This window comes from Nicotiana tomentosiformis, chromosome 1 (genome assembly GCF_000390325.3).
Source record: "Nicotiana tomentosiformis chromosome 1, ASM39032v3, whole genome shotgun sequence".
In the NCBI taxonomy this organism is placed as follows: Eukaryota; Viridiplantae; Streptophyta; class Magnoliopsida; order Solanales; family Solanaceae; genus Nicotiana; species Nicotiana tomentosiformis.
Window position 1 is genome coordinate 71,149,573 of NC_090812.1, and position 14,478 is coordinate 71,164,050.

The 14,478-nt window shown below is 36.4% G+C and overlaps 1 protein-coding gene across 1 annotated transcript; it reads right to left on the reverse strand.

Annotated features, from left to right (window-relative positions):
- Positions 1-98: 98 nt before the first annotated feature.
- LOC104120830 (methylcrotonoyl-CoA carboxylase beta chain, mitochondrial) lies at positions 99-7,433 on the reverse strand. Its single transcript, XM_009632683.4, has 10 exons — positions 7,122-7,433; positions 6,901-7,020; positions 3,382-3,816; positions 3,149-3,239; positions 2,773-3,005; positions 2,510-2,674; positions 1,471-1,545; positions 1,086-1,217; positions 741-797; positions 99-667 (listed from the first exon to the last, which is right to left on the reverse strand). The coding sequence occupies exons 1-10, from the start codon at positions 7,317-7,319 to the stop codon at positions 464-466; spliced, it is 1,710 nt and encodes a 569-aa protein (XP_009630978.1). The 5' UTR covers positions 7,320-7,433; the 3' UTR covers positions 99-463.
- Positions 7,434-14,478: the final 7,045 nt, after the last annotated feature.

Consider the following 14,478-nt stretch of genomic DNA (forward strand, 5'->3'; position numbering starts at 1 on the left):
TAACTACTGTGCTTCACATTAATCTTAAGGTCTTCTCTTCAATTTTGATAAATTATATTATGAAATTAAATTCGTTTATGATCATTGAAGCATGAAAATTGAAGGGAATAAACTTATCTTCGCTCCATGTTTCTTGTAGGCACTTTAGTATCAAGCGTTTCTCATTTACACTTTATGCAGTCAATAACATTAGCAGCAGTCACAGACCCACAGTTATTAGCTCCTAGAACCAAGAATAATAACAAAGAAACATAGCCTCATCAGACTATGACTGCACGCTCAACCTAAAGCGCTACCTATATATAACTTCTTCTTTTTTTGTAAATCATGGAGTTTCTAACCAATATAAGTCTGCTTTCACGACTTAGAACTTCTTGTAACCTAGCTGATTATGCAGATAGTGTTGGAGACGAAAGCAACAAGTCTCGGACAGCAACTTCATTCTCCAGCTAGAGCTTGCATGTCACATTCTGAAGACACCAAATTTCGTAGCTTCTGGTCCACGATTCAAGGAAGCAGAGATGCACAGGCTCAATATTTTTCTCGTGTCTGCTGGATCGATTATGCCATCATCCCAAAGCCTTGCTGTGGCATAATATGGGCTGCCCTCTCTGTCATACGCCTCTACAACTTCAGCCTTGAACTTTTCTTCCTCTTCCTTTGCCCACTGCAACACATTCATGTCAATTACTGGACACAACAAAAATGATATCTAGAACTATAGGCGTCAATGTCTTTACCTGAATTCCCTTCTTTTTCTTGGTGGCTTTTTCTACTTGAGCAAGGACTCCAGCAGCCTTATTAATCCATGATTAAAAATGACAATTACAAGATTCCTCGATAAGTAACAAAAATTACTAGGCATTGCAACATATTCAGAATTTAGAAAGAGGAAAATGCACTTGCAGATAAGCATAATTTTTTTTATTCCGTGCATACGAGCAACACAAAGAAAGTGACAATGAAATGCATCTAGCGAAGATCGTTTGAATAATAATGAGCTGTGCTAGTGAAAGTAAAACATTGCCATCCTGCATATAGATATTGAGTTTGTTGGAAGCAATGTGTCACTGAAGAGCATATACCTGTGGACCTCCCATTACAGATATTCGAGCATTTGGCCAGAAGAACATGAAATTGGGACTATATGCACGTCCACACATTGCATAGTTGCCAGCTCCAAAGCTTCCACCGATAACTACCGTGATCTTGGGAACCTGATTCCATATATTTGCAAGAGACGTTAGTTTCTTCAGTATATTCCACACTAATGAAACAGAAATCATTAGTATAAAAGAAAAGGAAAGCTTAAATGATCAAAGTAACTACTGATAAATTGAATCAGAGTGTGGGAAGTTTCTATGAAGACTTGGAGTGCCAGAAAATGAAGTTCTGATGATGCTTTACCAGCTTGAGTTCAAAGGCCAAAAGAAATTCGAATTTTAAGACATATTCGAAGTTAAAACTTACCTTCGCACAAGAGACTGCCATCACCATTTTAGCTCCAGCTTTGGCAATACCACTTGCCTCTGATTTGGACCCAACCTACCATATTAATGAACATCATAACCTTATTTTCATGACATACAAAATTGGCCGGTCGACCAAAACTAGTTGCATTCGCTAGCCAAAAAGTGTATAAAATAGGTATATAATACACATATATGAAAAGTAAGCCAGCCGTATTAGCTCATCAACTCGCCTTAACGCACCCTCACTATATAGGTGCGGACTTGCGTACAGTATCTCTTCCTTTATTTTTTGGAGCAGCTAAAAATATACATTTCTCTTAAATGTTTCCCCTTGATGGGCCAATATAATAGCCTGTTTGGCCAAGCTTCTCCAACCTACCATATTAATGAACATCATAACCTTATTTTCATGACATACTCTGTATCCAAATGAAAATCTCCAAGTAAAACATGTCTAAGAAGCACATTCAGATTTCAGAAATCAAAACCCAATGTGGGATGCCAACCAGAAATACCCCTGAAACCACAAAAGCCACATATTCCTCCCTACAGCATCCGATTTGCACAACCAACTGAATGTGTTTCAAGATGCTGATAGAATTTTATAAGTCAGTCTAACTCTATTTTGGATTAATTATCCTTTTTCTGCTTCTGTTCCTTTTGTTCTTTTGTAGGAAGTAATGGCTTTCAAATCACATGTGAAACATGGCTTAGAGGTACATAGGCTATAAAAACTGAAAGGTCATGTAAAATGAACAAATATTTTGATGAATCCTTCTACAAGATTGCTAAAGCCTTGCAAGATTCGCTTAACAATTCATCATGAAGTGTTTCGAGATGTACCATAAATCCATCTATGGGATATCAATAAGTAGTTATTCCATATGACTAAACAACTACTTCAAACTGTCATGAGGAACTTGAGCTGGTTGAATTAAGTTTATTTGTTTTCCTCCTTATTATAGTTAATAGCAATTGATTAAAGCAAATTTGTATCAAACATTTATATCAAAGAAGAAGAACACTATAATGCTTACCATAAATCCAGTAATATTCTGAAGAAAGATCAGAGGAATGTTACGTTGAGTACATAATTCAATAAAGTGTGCCCCTTTCTGAGCAGATTCATTAAACAGTATCCCATTGTTTCCAAGGATCCCTACTGGCTGTCCACAAATTCTTCCAAAGCCAGTCACAAGTGTCTGTACGTGTCAACAAGCACATTAAGAAAACAAACGAATGACTAGTAGAAAACAAATTAGAGACAGTTGTGACTTGTTAAGGAATAAAAGGGCCTCACAGTGCCATACAGTTTCTTGAATTCATCAAATTCACTTCCATCAACAATGCGAGCAATAACTGATCTAACATCAAAGGGCTGTTTGAGGTCTGTTGGTGCAATGGTGCGAAGTTCTTTCACATCATATAAAGGTTCTTTATAATCAGCTCTAGTTTGTCCAGATGCTTCTGGACCACCAGCCATGTGCAAGTTCTTAACAATATTCCTTCCTATAGCAAGCGCATGCAGTTCATCTACAACATAGGATGTTAGATGCCATCATTGTGTCAGGAAACATAAAGATTGGCAGAAGACACCACCACAAGCATAAATCAAAACTATGAATCCAGGAAATGGATATACACTCTGAAAGCTGAATAGCACGAGGGGATCTTACCATGGGCAAAGTAGTCTGAAACCCCTGATGTCTTACAATGCACAGTTGCACCTCCAAGGTCTTCTGCAGAAACTTCCTCACCAGTTGCTGCCTGATAAAAGTTTTCTATCAGATAGACATTATGCTCAGAGAAGGCATTCAACTGAACCAGTAAAATCTCTAATGCTCTATTATTCTTAATTATGATGAAAGATATCAATGTTTTACAGAGAACAAGAAGGTCAACTGCTAACCTTTACAAGAGGAGGTCCAGCCAAAAATATTGTACCATTCCCTTTGACCATTACACTCTCATCAGCCATTGCAGGAATGTAAGCTCCTCCAGCAGTACAAGAACCTAGCACCAGTGCGATTTGAGGAATACCTTCTGAAGACATCACAGCTTGATTATAAAATACTCTCCCAAAATTTTCTTTGTCCGGAAAAACCTCGGCTTGCTTTGGAAGGAAAGCTCCACCACTATCAACAAGATATATACACGGTAGTTTGCATTGAGCAGCAATCTCTTGTGCCCTGAGATGTTTCTTGACAGTTATTGGAAAGTAACTTCCACCTTTGACAGTAGGATCATTTGCCACCAACATACACAGTCTCCCGTGTATTGTTCCAATTCCAATAACTATCCCACCAGAAGGTAATGATTCTTGGTACAATTCATGACCCGCAAGCTATATTTACCAGACTATGATTTAGATTAAGAAAAACACATACCGGGATATTTTTCTGAATGGAATTTATAACCAAAAAAAAACAAGTTTACTCAGCCCGACCAGAGGGACCAGGAAATGGTATTTTCGGCTTGAAATTCAGGCAGCATTGCCCCCAGGGCCTAGCTCAAGTGGCAAAGGGTGGTGTATTTGTGTCTTAGGTCACAGGTTCAAGCCCCCACACCATGCAAAGCAAAGCTTGGTATTTAAGTGGAGAAGGGTAGAGGGGCGGGCCCATTATCCACCGAGTTTTGAAGGCTGCGGTTGGTCCAAAGGATCGGCCCCAGACGGATTTCTCGGTCATCAAAAAAAAATTCAGGCAGCATTCTCAAGTACCGAATTTATCAGAAAAGAGATTATAGTAGCCACATATTCTCAAATATTTTGCATAAAGTTTAGTACATTAGTTCCTCAAGACAATGAGCAACTACCATACGTATCTTAAGAAATTCATGATTCAACTCAAGATAACTTGATAATGAAACAAGCTGGATCAAGTATACTAGTTGAATGATGCTAAGTGCACCAACAGTAATTTTTCCATCAGGTTCCTTTCACAATTTTCTATGCTCAGATCATGATAGAAACCTAGCACCCAACAAACTGCAAAACTGGTGCACCACATCCAACTTTCGTCTAGAAGGGAAGGGAAAGCTCCACATTGAAAGGGTTTGGAAAAGGCTCTTCAACCCTATAAGTAGGCAACCTATGTAGTTATTAATAAGTTCTGCGCCTTCTACTTCACAATATAAAATGTTTGTTCAGTGTCATACCATCCTATCTTTAAATTTTAAAATTACTAACCTCAGCCGCATTCCTACATTGTGTAACTAAAAGAAATGAATAGTAAGTAGCTTCATATCATTCACAATATCGATATACTAACTTTAGAATTTACCAATCTTTTGCTTATGCAAATCCTATCAACTTGTCAAAGTATTTCTCACAGGCAGATATTTATTGAAAGATAAACAAAAGAATCAAATAAATTGATTGACTTGCCAGCTCAAGTTTTTTTCATTTGCATTGTACCAGGCTCGAACTCTTGACCTAGTGGCATGAAGAGGACTCTCTCAACCGCTATGAACAAGAATGGCCGGTAAACACAAGCTGGATCAAGTATACGAGCTGAATGATGCTAATCGCACAAACAATAATTTTTCCATCAGCTTACAACAACAACAATAACAACAACTACGCCTCAGTCCCAAACTAGTTGGGGTCGGCGATGAATTTTTCCATCAGGTTCCTTTCACAATTTTCTATGCTCAGGTAATGATAGAAACCTAGCACCCAACAAACTGCAAAACTGGTGCACTGAATCCAACTTTCACCTAGAAGGCAAGGGAAAGCTCCACATGGAGGAGGCCTGGAAAAGGCTCTTTAACACTATATGCAGGACTTATTCATAAGTTCTGCGCCTTCTACTTCACTATGAATATGAAAAGTTTGTTCAGTGTTACACCATCCTATATTTAAATTTTAAGATTACTATTGTCACCCTAATCCCTACATTGTGTAACTAAAAGAAATGAACAGTAAATAGCTTCATATGATATACAATATCAATATATTAACTTGTAGAATTTACAAGTCTTTTGCTTATGTGAATCCTATCAACGAAGGCAATTGACTTGTTAAAGTATTTCACAGGCAAATATTTTATTAAAAGATAAACAAAAGAATCAAATAAAGATGAATGTTTAGGAAGATTATTCCTATGAAGCATAGACAAATCAAAAGGACAATTCAATTTTTTAAAAATCTAGTGGCTATATGTCATATGAAGGTTAGTTCTGGAGCGAAAAATTTTCTGTGTACGCATCATATTCTTATTTCTTTTTATTTTGTTTCCTTTTGCCAATTGAAAAGTAAGAAAGCAAATGTACAAATGAAATGATTTTGTACGAGTGGTAGTAAAAGTTGGTGTCCTGCTATTAAGTATAGGGAAGAAAAGTATAGTCACTTTTTCTAGTAATTTTATTCAAAGGTAGGAAGTTGTAGTTCTCAAAGAATTTATTAAAAAAATCGTGTGAAATACGCTAGTTCTAGAATGTTGGGAGGTTTGGACAATATAAGAGAAGTTGGAACAAGTACATGTAAAATGTTAGGCAAAATACAAAATTGGCCGGTCGGCCAAAACTAGTTGCATTCGCTAGCCAAAAAGTGTATAAAATAAGTATATTATATGTATATAATACACATATGAAAAGTAAGCCAGCCGTATTAGCTCATCAACTCGCCTTAACGCACCCTCACTATATAGGTGCGGACTTGCATACGGTATCTCTTCCATTATTTTTTGGAGCAGCTAAAAATATACATTTCTCTTAAATGTTTCCCCTTGATGGGCCAATATAATAGCCTGTTTGGCCAAGCTTCTCCAAGGCTAAAAACACTTTTCTTTCAAAATTTTTTTTTTTTTTTTAAAGTTGAAGTGTTTGGCCAAGCTTTTAGAAGAAAAAAAGGTGCAATTGAGTAGAAGTAGAAGCAGTTTTGGAGAAGCAGAAAAAATTAGGTTCTCTCCGGAAGCACTTTTCAGAATAATACACTTAGAAGCACTATTTTACAGCTTGGTCAAACACTAATTGCTGCTCAGAAGTGCTTTTCAAATTAATTAGCCAAACACAAACTGCTTCTCATCAAAAGTACTTTTTAGAAAAGAGCTTTTGAGAAAATGCATGGCCAAACAGGCTATAAGACTCAAAGGTAGGGTTGGCGCCAGTTTCTTGAGTTCCTAATATTCAAGGATATTGACATTTCACCCAAAGTATATGACTTTTCTTTATAGTTTTTAAATTATTAAGAAAGACTTGTCTTCATAGTTTTTCTTCTACTTGGAAATAATCTGTAAAACCATTTGTTAAATGTCATTTATCTACAATATATAGTCTAGTTAACATGCTTGTAACAATCTATCATAACAAGATTAATAACAAAAATGAGGTCGATAACTCCCACAAAGATGACAAACAGTGCTTCTAGCAATCTAAATTATAATTAATTGAAAAAGTAAGAGCTGGGAAGGAAATGGAAAAAGTTAACCTGAGAAAGCTCAAGGAAAGAAGAGCCAGGGTCAATAAGCCGTTCAATCCTCTCTCTAGGGAGAAGCTTATCCCTACTTCTATGTCTCTTCACTGCTTCTGCCCCTCCTCCTTCCATAACCTAACAACATAAAACAATTTACAATTGCTCTGTATACGTAGTACTCAAAACAATCAAAGTAAATAGAAAATTTGGGGAAAAATTTAAAATAGAAAAGTGACCTTTCGAATGTGAGAGTGAAGCTGGGAAACAAGTCCATCCATGACTTTAGAGTTGCGAGAATACGACTCGGAGCTACGGTCGAGAGTGTCGGGAAGGATTCCCATGGAGCTATTTCGGGTCGAAATGAAACTAGCCGGGTATATCCGACGTGAAATGGAGCATTCTGAAGCTAATCTCCTTGTCCAAATTCGCAGCATTCTTTCTACTTGATCGTCTTATTCTTATTTTTTGTGTGTGGATTTGAAGCTTTTTATTAGTGGGAGACTAAGAGGAGAGCTTTAGGTGCTGCTGTGTAATGCATATCCAATCCTCCGTGGACGCGCCTCAGCAGATAATAATAGACAGAAACGTGCACGACTTTGGGTTTAATCTAAAAAATGCAGAACGTGATGTATTGATGTACTGTTGGACTCCGAGACTATTTAGCTTCTGGGCCTCGGCAGAAATAGGCCCAAGTTATATAAGTTTATTTGTATAGCTTATTTTACTAGTTTAGTCCATTTAGCATTCCGGGTTTTGGCCCAATGTATATATAGCTTATTTTGTACATATTTTTAACACTTTGGTCATTCTGAGATAATGAAGCAATCGAGAAGCTTCTCCTTTTGCTTTACGTTCTCTTCAGAAACCCTAGTTGATTCTTCTTGACGATTTCATGATTTTTCAAACTTTTCATGGTATCAGAGCAAGGATTCATGTAGATCATGTCCTCCGCACTCGTCTGATACTATCCTCATAAAGTTTGGTTGAGTTTTTCTTCTCGTCTGAGTTTCGTCAGTTTCGTCGGATTTTTCTCATTCTGTGGTGATTTACGGTTGTGCGGTGATTTAAATACGTAATTCTAGACACCTTGCTTATTCGGGATAATCGAATTTATTGGGAACATCTCGCAACATAGAATAAGGAACTTGATACAACCATACTTGAAACTTACAGGAACATCATGGAATTCAATTCTAAGAGAGTAGTTTAGCCAACATACCTCGCTTTGAGCTTTCCTTAAATTACTACAATGTTCCAAAAATTCTAGCAATCCCAATCTATTTTTAGACATAACAAAATTGAACCATAATTAGGAAGATATTCATGGTCTCAGCTCATTTGAGTATTTTATCAAATATTAGGTGTGCAAATTTAACTACAAGGTTCTTCTACGAGATTTCTTTCACTCCACAACCCAATCTTTACTTATTTGAGCTCAACAATCTTCCCACAAATCTTATTAGATAAGCATGTATAAATAATACTTTTACACCCAAGAATCATACTCCCAATCACCCATCTTTTATCCAAAATTCAAAATTGAAGGCTAGGGGTTTGAATCTTACCTCTTAGATGAAGATCTTGTGATTGGCTTCGTTGATTCTTGAAGATTGGTGCAAGATTGGATTATTAGAATATTAGGTTTTCTCCTTCTATCTCTAAAATACTCTTACCTCTCTCTGAAACCCTCAGAAAAATACCCCAAAATAAGCCCCAAAGGCTATTTATCAAAATGGGGTCGGGTTATGAAAATAGAAAAATTAACCCTCTGAAATCAGGTATGCGGTTGTATAATGAACCGCAGAATGGGTATGTGGGTCGCACAATGCACCGCAAAATTGATGCCCAGAACTGGGCTGCGCTGGCTAGGTCTGCGACCACTTTTGCGGTCGCATAACCACTTCTGCGATCGCATAATTGTTCCGCGGTCGCAGAATTGGCTGCAGAATTACATTCCGCCAGCCTTTGATAATTTGGTCATAACTTCTTGTAGTAGTATCCAAATGATGAATGGTTTGAAGCGTTAGAAACTAGACTTGACAATCTTTTATTTGATAGGTATATCATCACATAACTACTTTTATATATAAAAATATATGCTCATCCAAAGTTAGGTCTTGTGCGTACTCATTTAGAACTTTAGTCTATTATGTAATTTCCAACTTGACTTGGACTTAGGGCTCTCCTTAGACCCCACGTCAATTATAATATACCTCGTACATTTATTATCATATTCAATTGATATCCATTACATTAATAGTTCTCGTCAGCACACAAAATAATATAATTAGCGCACACCAACTTTCTTAATAGAGATTAAATACTTCAAAAATTTTCGGAGTGTTACAATTGTAGATGATTATACACGAGCTTCTTGGACACACTTAATGGGGGCTAAGAATAATGCTTTTTCTTTAATCAAGGCTTTTGTTGCAATGGTCAAATATCAATTTCATGTCCCTATCCAAACTATTAGAAGTGATAATGCTTTAGAGTTAGGTTCTAGTTCCTCTGGTTCTGTTGTTTTCTCAGAGAATGGGATCATACACCATACTAGTTGTCCTTACACCCCTCAACAATATGGGGTAGTTGAAAGAAAGCATCGAACCCTTCTTGAAGCATCTCGAGCTTTGTTGTTTCAATCCAACTTGCCTGCTCAGTTCTAGGGTAACTGTTTATTGACAACAACTTATGTCATTAATAGGTTACCTTCCAAACTCCTCAATGACAAAATCCTCATTTGAGATGTTGTATGGTAAGGTGCCTACCTATTCCCATCTAAGATCCTTTGGTTGTTTATGCTATGCCACAGCCCCCATACCTCATAGGGCTAAGTTTAAACCTAGAGCTACACCTTGCATTTTTCTTGGCTATCCTTTTGCCAAGAAAGGGTACAAGTTATACAATTTATCTACTAAGAAATGTTTCATATCCAAGGATGTCATGTTTCATGAGCATTATTTTCCTTTTTTCCAGTACAGAAATATGCCTGCCACTTCTCCCTTTCCTTCTCCTATTTCTCCTGTCCCTGATTCTGATTCTCCTGCTTCTGCTATGTCTCCTGCACCTTCTCCTTCCTCTTCTTTTTCTCTTTCAGATCCGTCTTCTAATGTTAGTTCTCCTGCTCCACTCATTATTCAGCCTCCTAAAAGATCTTCTAGAGATCATCATCCTTCTACTTATCTTCAGGACTACTTATGTAGATATCCTTCCACCTCTTCCTGCTCTAATACAGGCCTTAAACATGCTGAATTTGAACCTGGTACATATTCTCAAGCAGCCTTCATCCCAGCTTGGCAGAATGCCATGCAACAAGAGTTTGTGAAAGGTTCTCCTGGCTCCTTGACTAAGTTGGCAGTGTATGTTGATGACATCATATTGACTTGGGATGATCCTAATGTTATTCTTGATTTGAAGTTATTTTTTAATGATCAGTTCAAGATTAAAGATTTGGGTGTTTTGAATTATTTTTTGGGCATTGAGGTCTCCTCTTACTCTTATGGTCTGTTGCTCAATCAAAAGAAATTTATTTCTGACCTTTTGTTTGAGTATCATTGTTCAGACGTTTCCTATGTTATTTGTCCCTTTGAGCTTAATAACAAGTTATCTGCTAATTTTGGTGACGTGTTGCCTTAGCCTAAGACATACATGGGTCTAGTTGGTAAATTGCTCTTCCTTATGCACACTAGGCCATATATCTGTTTTGTCGTTCAACACCTAAGTCAATTTTTAAAATGTCCTCGAGTTCCTCACATGTCTGATGCTTTACACATTTTGAGATATCTAAAGGGTACCTTAGATATTGGGTTATTTTTCTCCAACTCTCTTGATCTTACAGTGACTGCCTATAGTGACAGTGATTGGGGTGCTTGTGTTGATACCAGAAAGTCTGTGACTGGGTTTTGCATTCTTCTGGGGAATAGTTTGATTGGTTAAAAATCTAAAAAGCAGCCTATCGTTTCCCTGTCTTCCGTCGAAGCTGAATATAGGGCTATTAGTAAGGTTGTTGCGGAGTTGACTTGGCTGGTTCATCTTTTATCTGACTTGCATGTTTCTGTCTCACTTCCAATTTTAGTTTTTTTGTGATAATCAGGCAGCTATCCACATTGCGAAGAACCTAGTTTTTCATGAGCGCACCAAGCACATTGAGGTGGATTGCCACTTTATTCGCACCAAATTGGTTGAGGGGCTCATTCACTTGGCTCATGTTTCTACTTCCAAGCAACTGGCAGATATTCTGACCAAGCCTCTGACTAGGCAGAGTGACCTTCATATTCTTTCCAAGTTGCATGTGCTTTCCCCCTCCAACTTGCGGGGGGGAGGAGGGGACTATTTGGCTTCTGGGCCTCAACAGAAATAGGCCAAAGTTGTATAAGTTTATTTATATAGCTTCTTTTACTAGTTTAGCCAATAACTTCTTTTACTAGTTTGGTCCAGTTTAGTCCACTTAGCATTTCGGGTTTTGGACCAATGTATATATAGCTTATTCTGTACACATTTTTAACACTTTGGTCATTCTGAGATAATGAAGCAATCGAGAAGCTTCTCCTTTTCCTTTACGTTCTCTTCGGAAACCTTAGTTGATTCTTATTGACAATTTCATGATTTTCCAAACTTTTCATGTACTTGTCGAGTATTTCTAAAAGGAATGTTTAGTGGGTTTGATAAGAAGATTTTAATCTCTATAAAAATATTATTATTATTATTATTATTATTATTATTATTATTATTATTATTATAATTTTGCAAAGGTCGTGCGAAATTTATGTATTGATATAATTATAATTCATATTAATTTAATACATTAAACCAAATATTCTAACGAGAAATAAGTTACACAATACTAATTGTTGCTTTACAATATTTAACATGTTTTTGATTATTTTCTTACTTGATTATAATTAATTAATATAATATATTTTTTCTCAAATAATCATATAATTATAGTACATTAGTTGAGTTTGGTGTTAATATACAATTTAAGCTATCACATATTCCACAATAAAGGATACACAATGATAACATTATGGGTTGCCTTTGTTGACTATTGGCTCCCATAACGCTGCACGTCCTGAGCAAGCCGCATGAGTGTCGGTCGTGCAATGCACGTCCCGACGTTGAACTTCAAGGAGGAGGATTTGGCAAGAACACTGCGGGAGGCAATGATCATTTAGAGATGTTGTATTGCATGTACTTAAAGAGCCAAGGAAGTGTAGCAAGAAATTGGGAGGAGCCCAAGGGTCTAGCCTATGGGTGACAGCCACGTACATGTCATGAGTGTGGCATGTCGTGATTGGCTGAAGCTTCCGAAGGCAATATCTCTTTCTGAATAGGGTGAAACTTTACTTGACTTTGTGTCCTTAAGTCATTATTGCATGAGTTGTTATTAATTTTCTTTAGCATTTATCGCTCTTTCTTTTTTCTAGAACTTGCAATGAATTTTAATTAGCTATTAGTTTGATACTGTTACCTCCCGTAATTTAATATTAGGATAAGTCGTAGTAACCCATACGAGCTCGAAGGGATTAAAACCATTCATGAGATTATAAGGGATTCGTGATTATATTATTATAAGATCACGTAAGTTTAACAACCTTGATACCGTCATATATCAATTTGATATGATATTTTAAGTGGAATATTTTTGTAAAAAGTTTGAAAATTTTGATTTTATATAGTTATTAATATTACTACTTTCGAATATGCTTTAAATTTTACACATATATAATATGAGAAAGTTTATGAGATTTTCTTTATTGTAAAGATATAAATTATTTTCTCACAAGAAAAAAAGATTATCTTTTACCATTTTAAGAATTAAACGTACCAAAATTTATACTCTTTATATGAGATTTGGAAGAATTGTGTGCTACTTGTTCATACGCCTCTTTTCTACTTACGTGCTCAAGATATGCTTTAATTAATTGGTTACTATAAACACTAGTCTTTCCTGTAGGAGATGATAAAGAAGACCCGCTGTTTATTTTCTTTTACATGAAAATGCCATAATTGGCATTTGAGTAGTACGTTGGATTCTTTAATATAGTTCATATTGTTTTGAAAATAATTATTATGGATGTCTATTTATTATCCCATTATAGATAATCTTCCTGAAGAAGATTATTCATTTAGTACTCTGTTGAAATTTATCTATAAGCAGCTGATGCAGGCATGTTGCAAGTAGCTCAATGAAATGATTTGCAGCAACTTCTTATTAAACAGGCAGGTTGCAAGCAGCTCATGCAGACAACTTACAAGCAGCTAAAGAAAAGCCTTACAGCTGTTTCCTGAAAAGCCTCGCAGCTGCTTCCTTTCTTCTATAAATAGAGAATTTTTTAATTTATTATGTACAACAGTTTGAAGTTGAATAAAAATATCAATCTCCCTCTATACTTGTCTTCGGTTTCTTTACTTTACAGTCTTTATTTTATAACACGTTATCAGCACGAGAATCTGACATCTCAATCAAATACTATCGTGATTAGCATACTACAGTTTCAAATCCCACAAATCACTTAGAATTTGCCATTAACAGCCATATAAGTTCTTTAAACTGGAATGCAAATATATTCAGAAACAATAATAAATTTGAGCATCAAAAAGAAAATATGGTATAGTTTGGAAATAAAATCAAAACTAATGGAGTATGCAGTTTTCTCTCTCTTCCCTCCCATGCTCCCGATTCAAAGTTAGTTAAACCTTCGCCTCTGTGTTTGGCAATGGCCGGAGGTCGAGGTCAACGGCGAGGACGAGGATGAGGACGAGGACGAGGAAGAACACAGACGCAACCCACTGCTGTTTTTGGAAGCTCAGATGGAAATTTTATACCGACGGTGCAAAATCAAGAACAATTGATGGTTACTCCACCACATGCTGATGCTATAGTTCAACCTAGCTCGAAAGAAATTGGGGCTTCTTCGAGTTTATATGCTGCTGTAAAATTGCTGAATCTAAGTGCAACACAGCAAAGAGAATAGTAGAGTGTGACTACGACTCTGCCAGATCCAGTAATTGTTGAAGAGGAAAAAAAAGCCTCCAGTTAATACAGTATTCATCTCCGATGTAAGGCAATATTCTTATGTTCGTGGTCAGATCTTGTTCATTTCGAGCATCATAAGGCAGATTATATCCTTGAGGTATGTTCATCTCCGATGTAAGGCGACACTCTTATGTCCGTGGTCAGATCTTGTTCATTCCGAGTATCATAAGGCAGATTATATCCTTGAGGTGGTGAGTTTTTCTTCTTGGCAGTAGTGATGTAGATATCGCTTACATATGGAGTGACTAAATTTGCGTAATTTAATTTGAGCCTTTTGCTTATATTTTAATATCTTTATCATCACTTACTTGGTTATATGTTACGTATATAGTACCTATTTTGGTATTTATTTTCATCCTTATTATCTTAATAAATGATTACAAAGTGGATAATATTGTTAGATCCACTTAAACTCCACCAGAGTTTGTAAGAAATATACAACTATCGGAAGTTGTTATATTTCGTATATCTCATTGTAACTAAATTTTGTTAACCACCAGAAGTGGTATATGCCTATGACCACCAGAAGTGATAATTTAGGCTTTCTATGGTTA

What these genes read in the sequence shown, in the direction of transcription:
- LOC104120830 (XM_009632683.4), bottom strand. Translation starts at nt 7,319, where the DNA reads ATGCTGCGAATTTGGACAAGGAGATTAGCTTCAGAATGCTCCATTTCA. An exon ending in CTTTCCTTGAGCTTTCTCAG is followed by an intron (nt 3,817 to 6,900) that starts GTTAACTTTTTC and finishes TGGTAAATATAG; the next exon opens with CTTGCGGGTCATGAATTGTA. An exon ending in CTGTAATGGGAGGTCCACAG is followed by an intron (nt 798 to 1,085) that starts GTATATGCTCTT and finishes TGGATTAATAAG; the next exon opens with GCTGCTGGAGTCCTTGCTCA.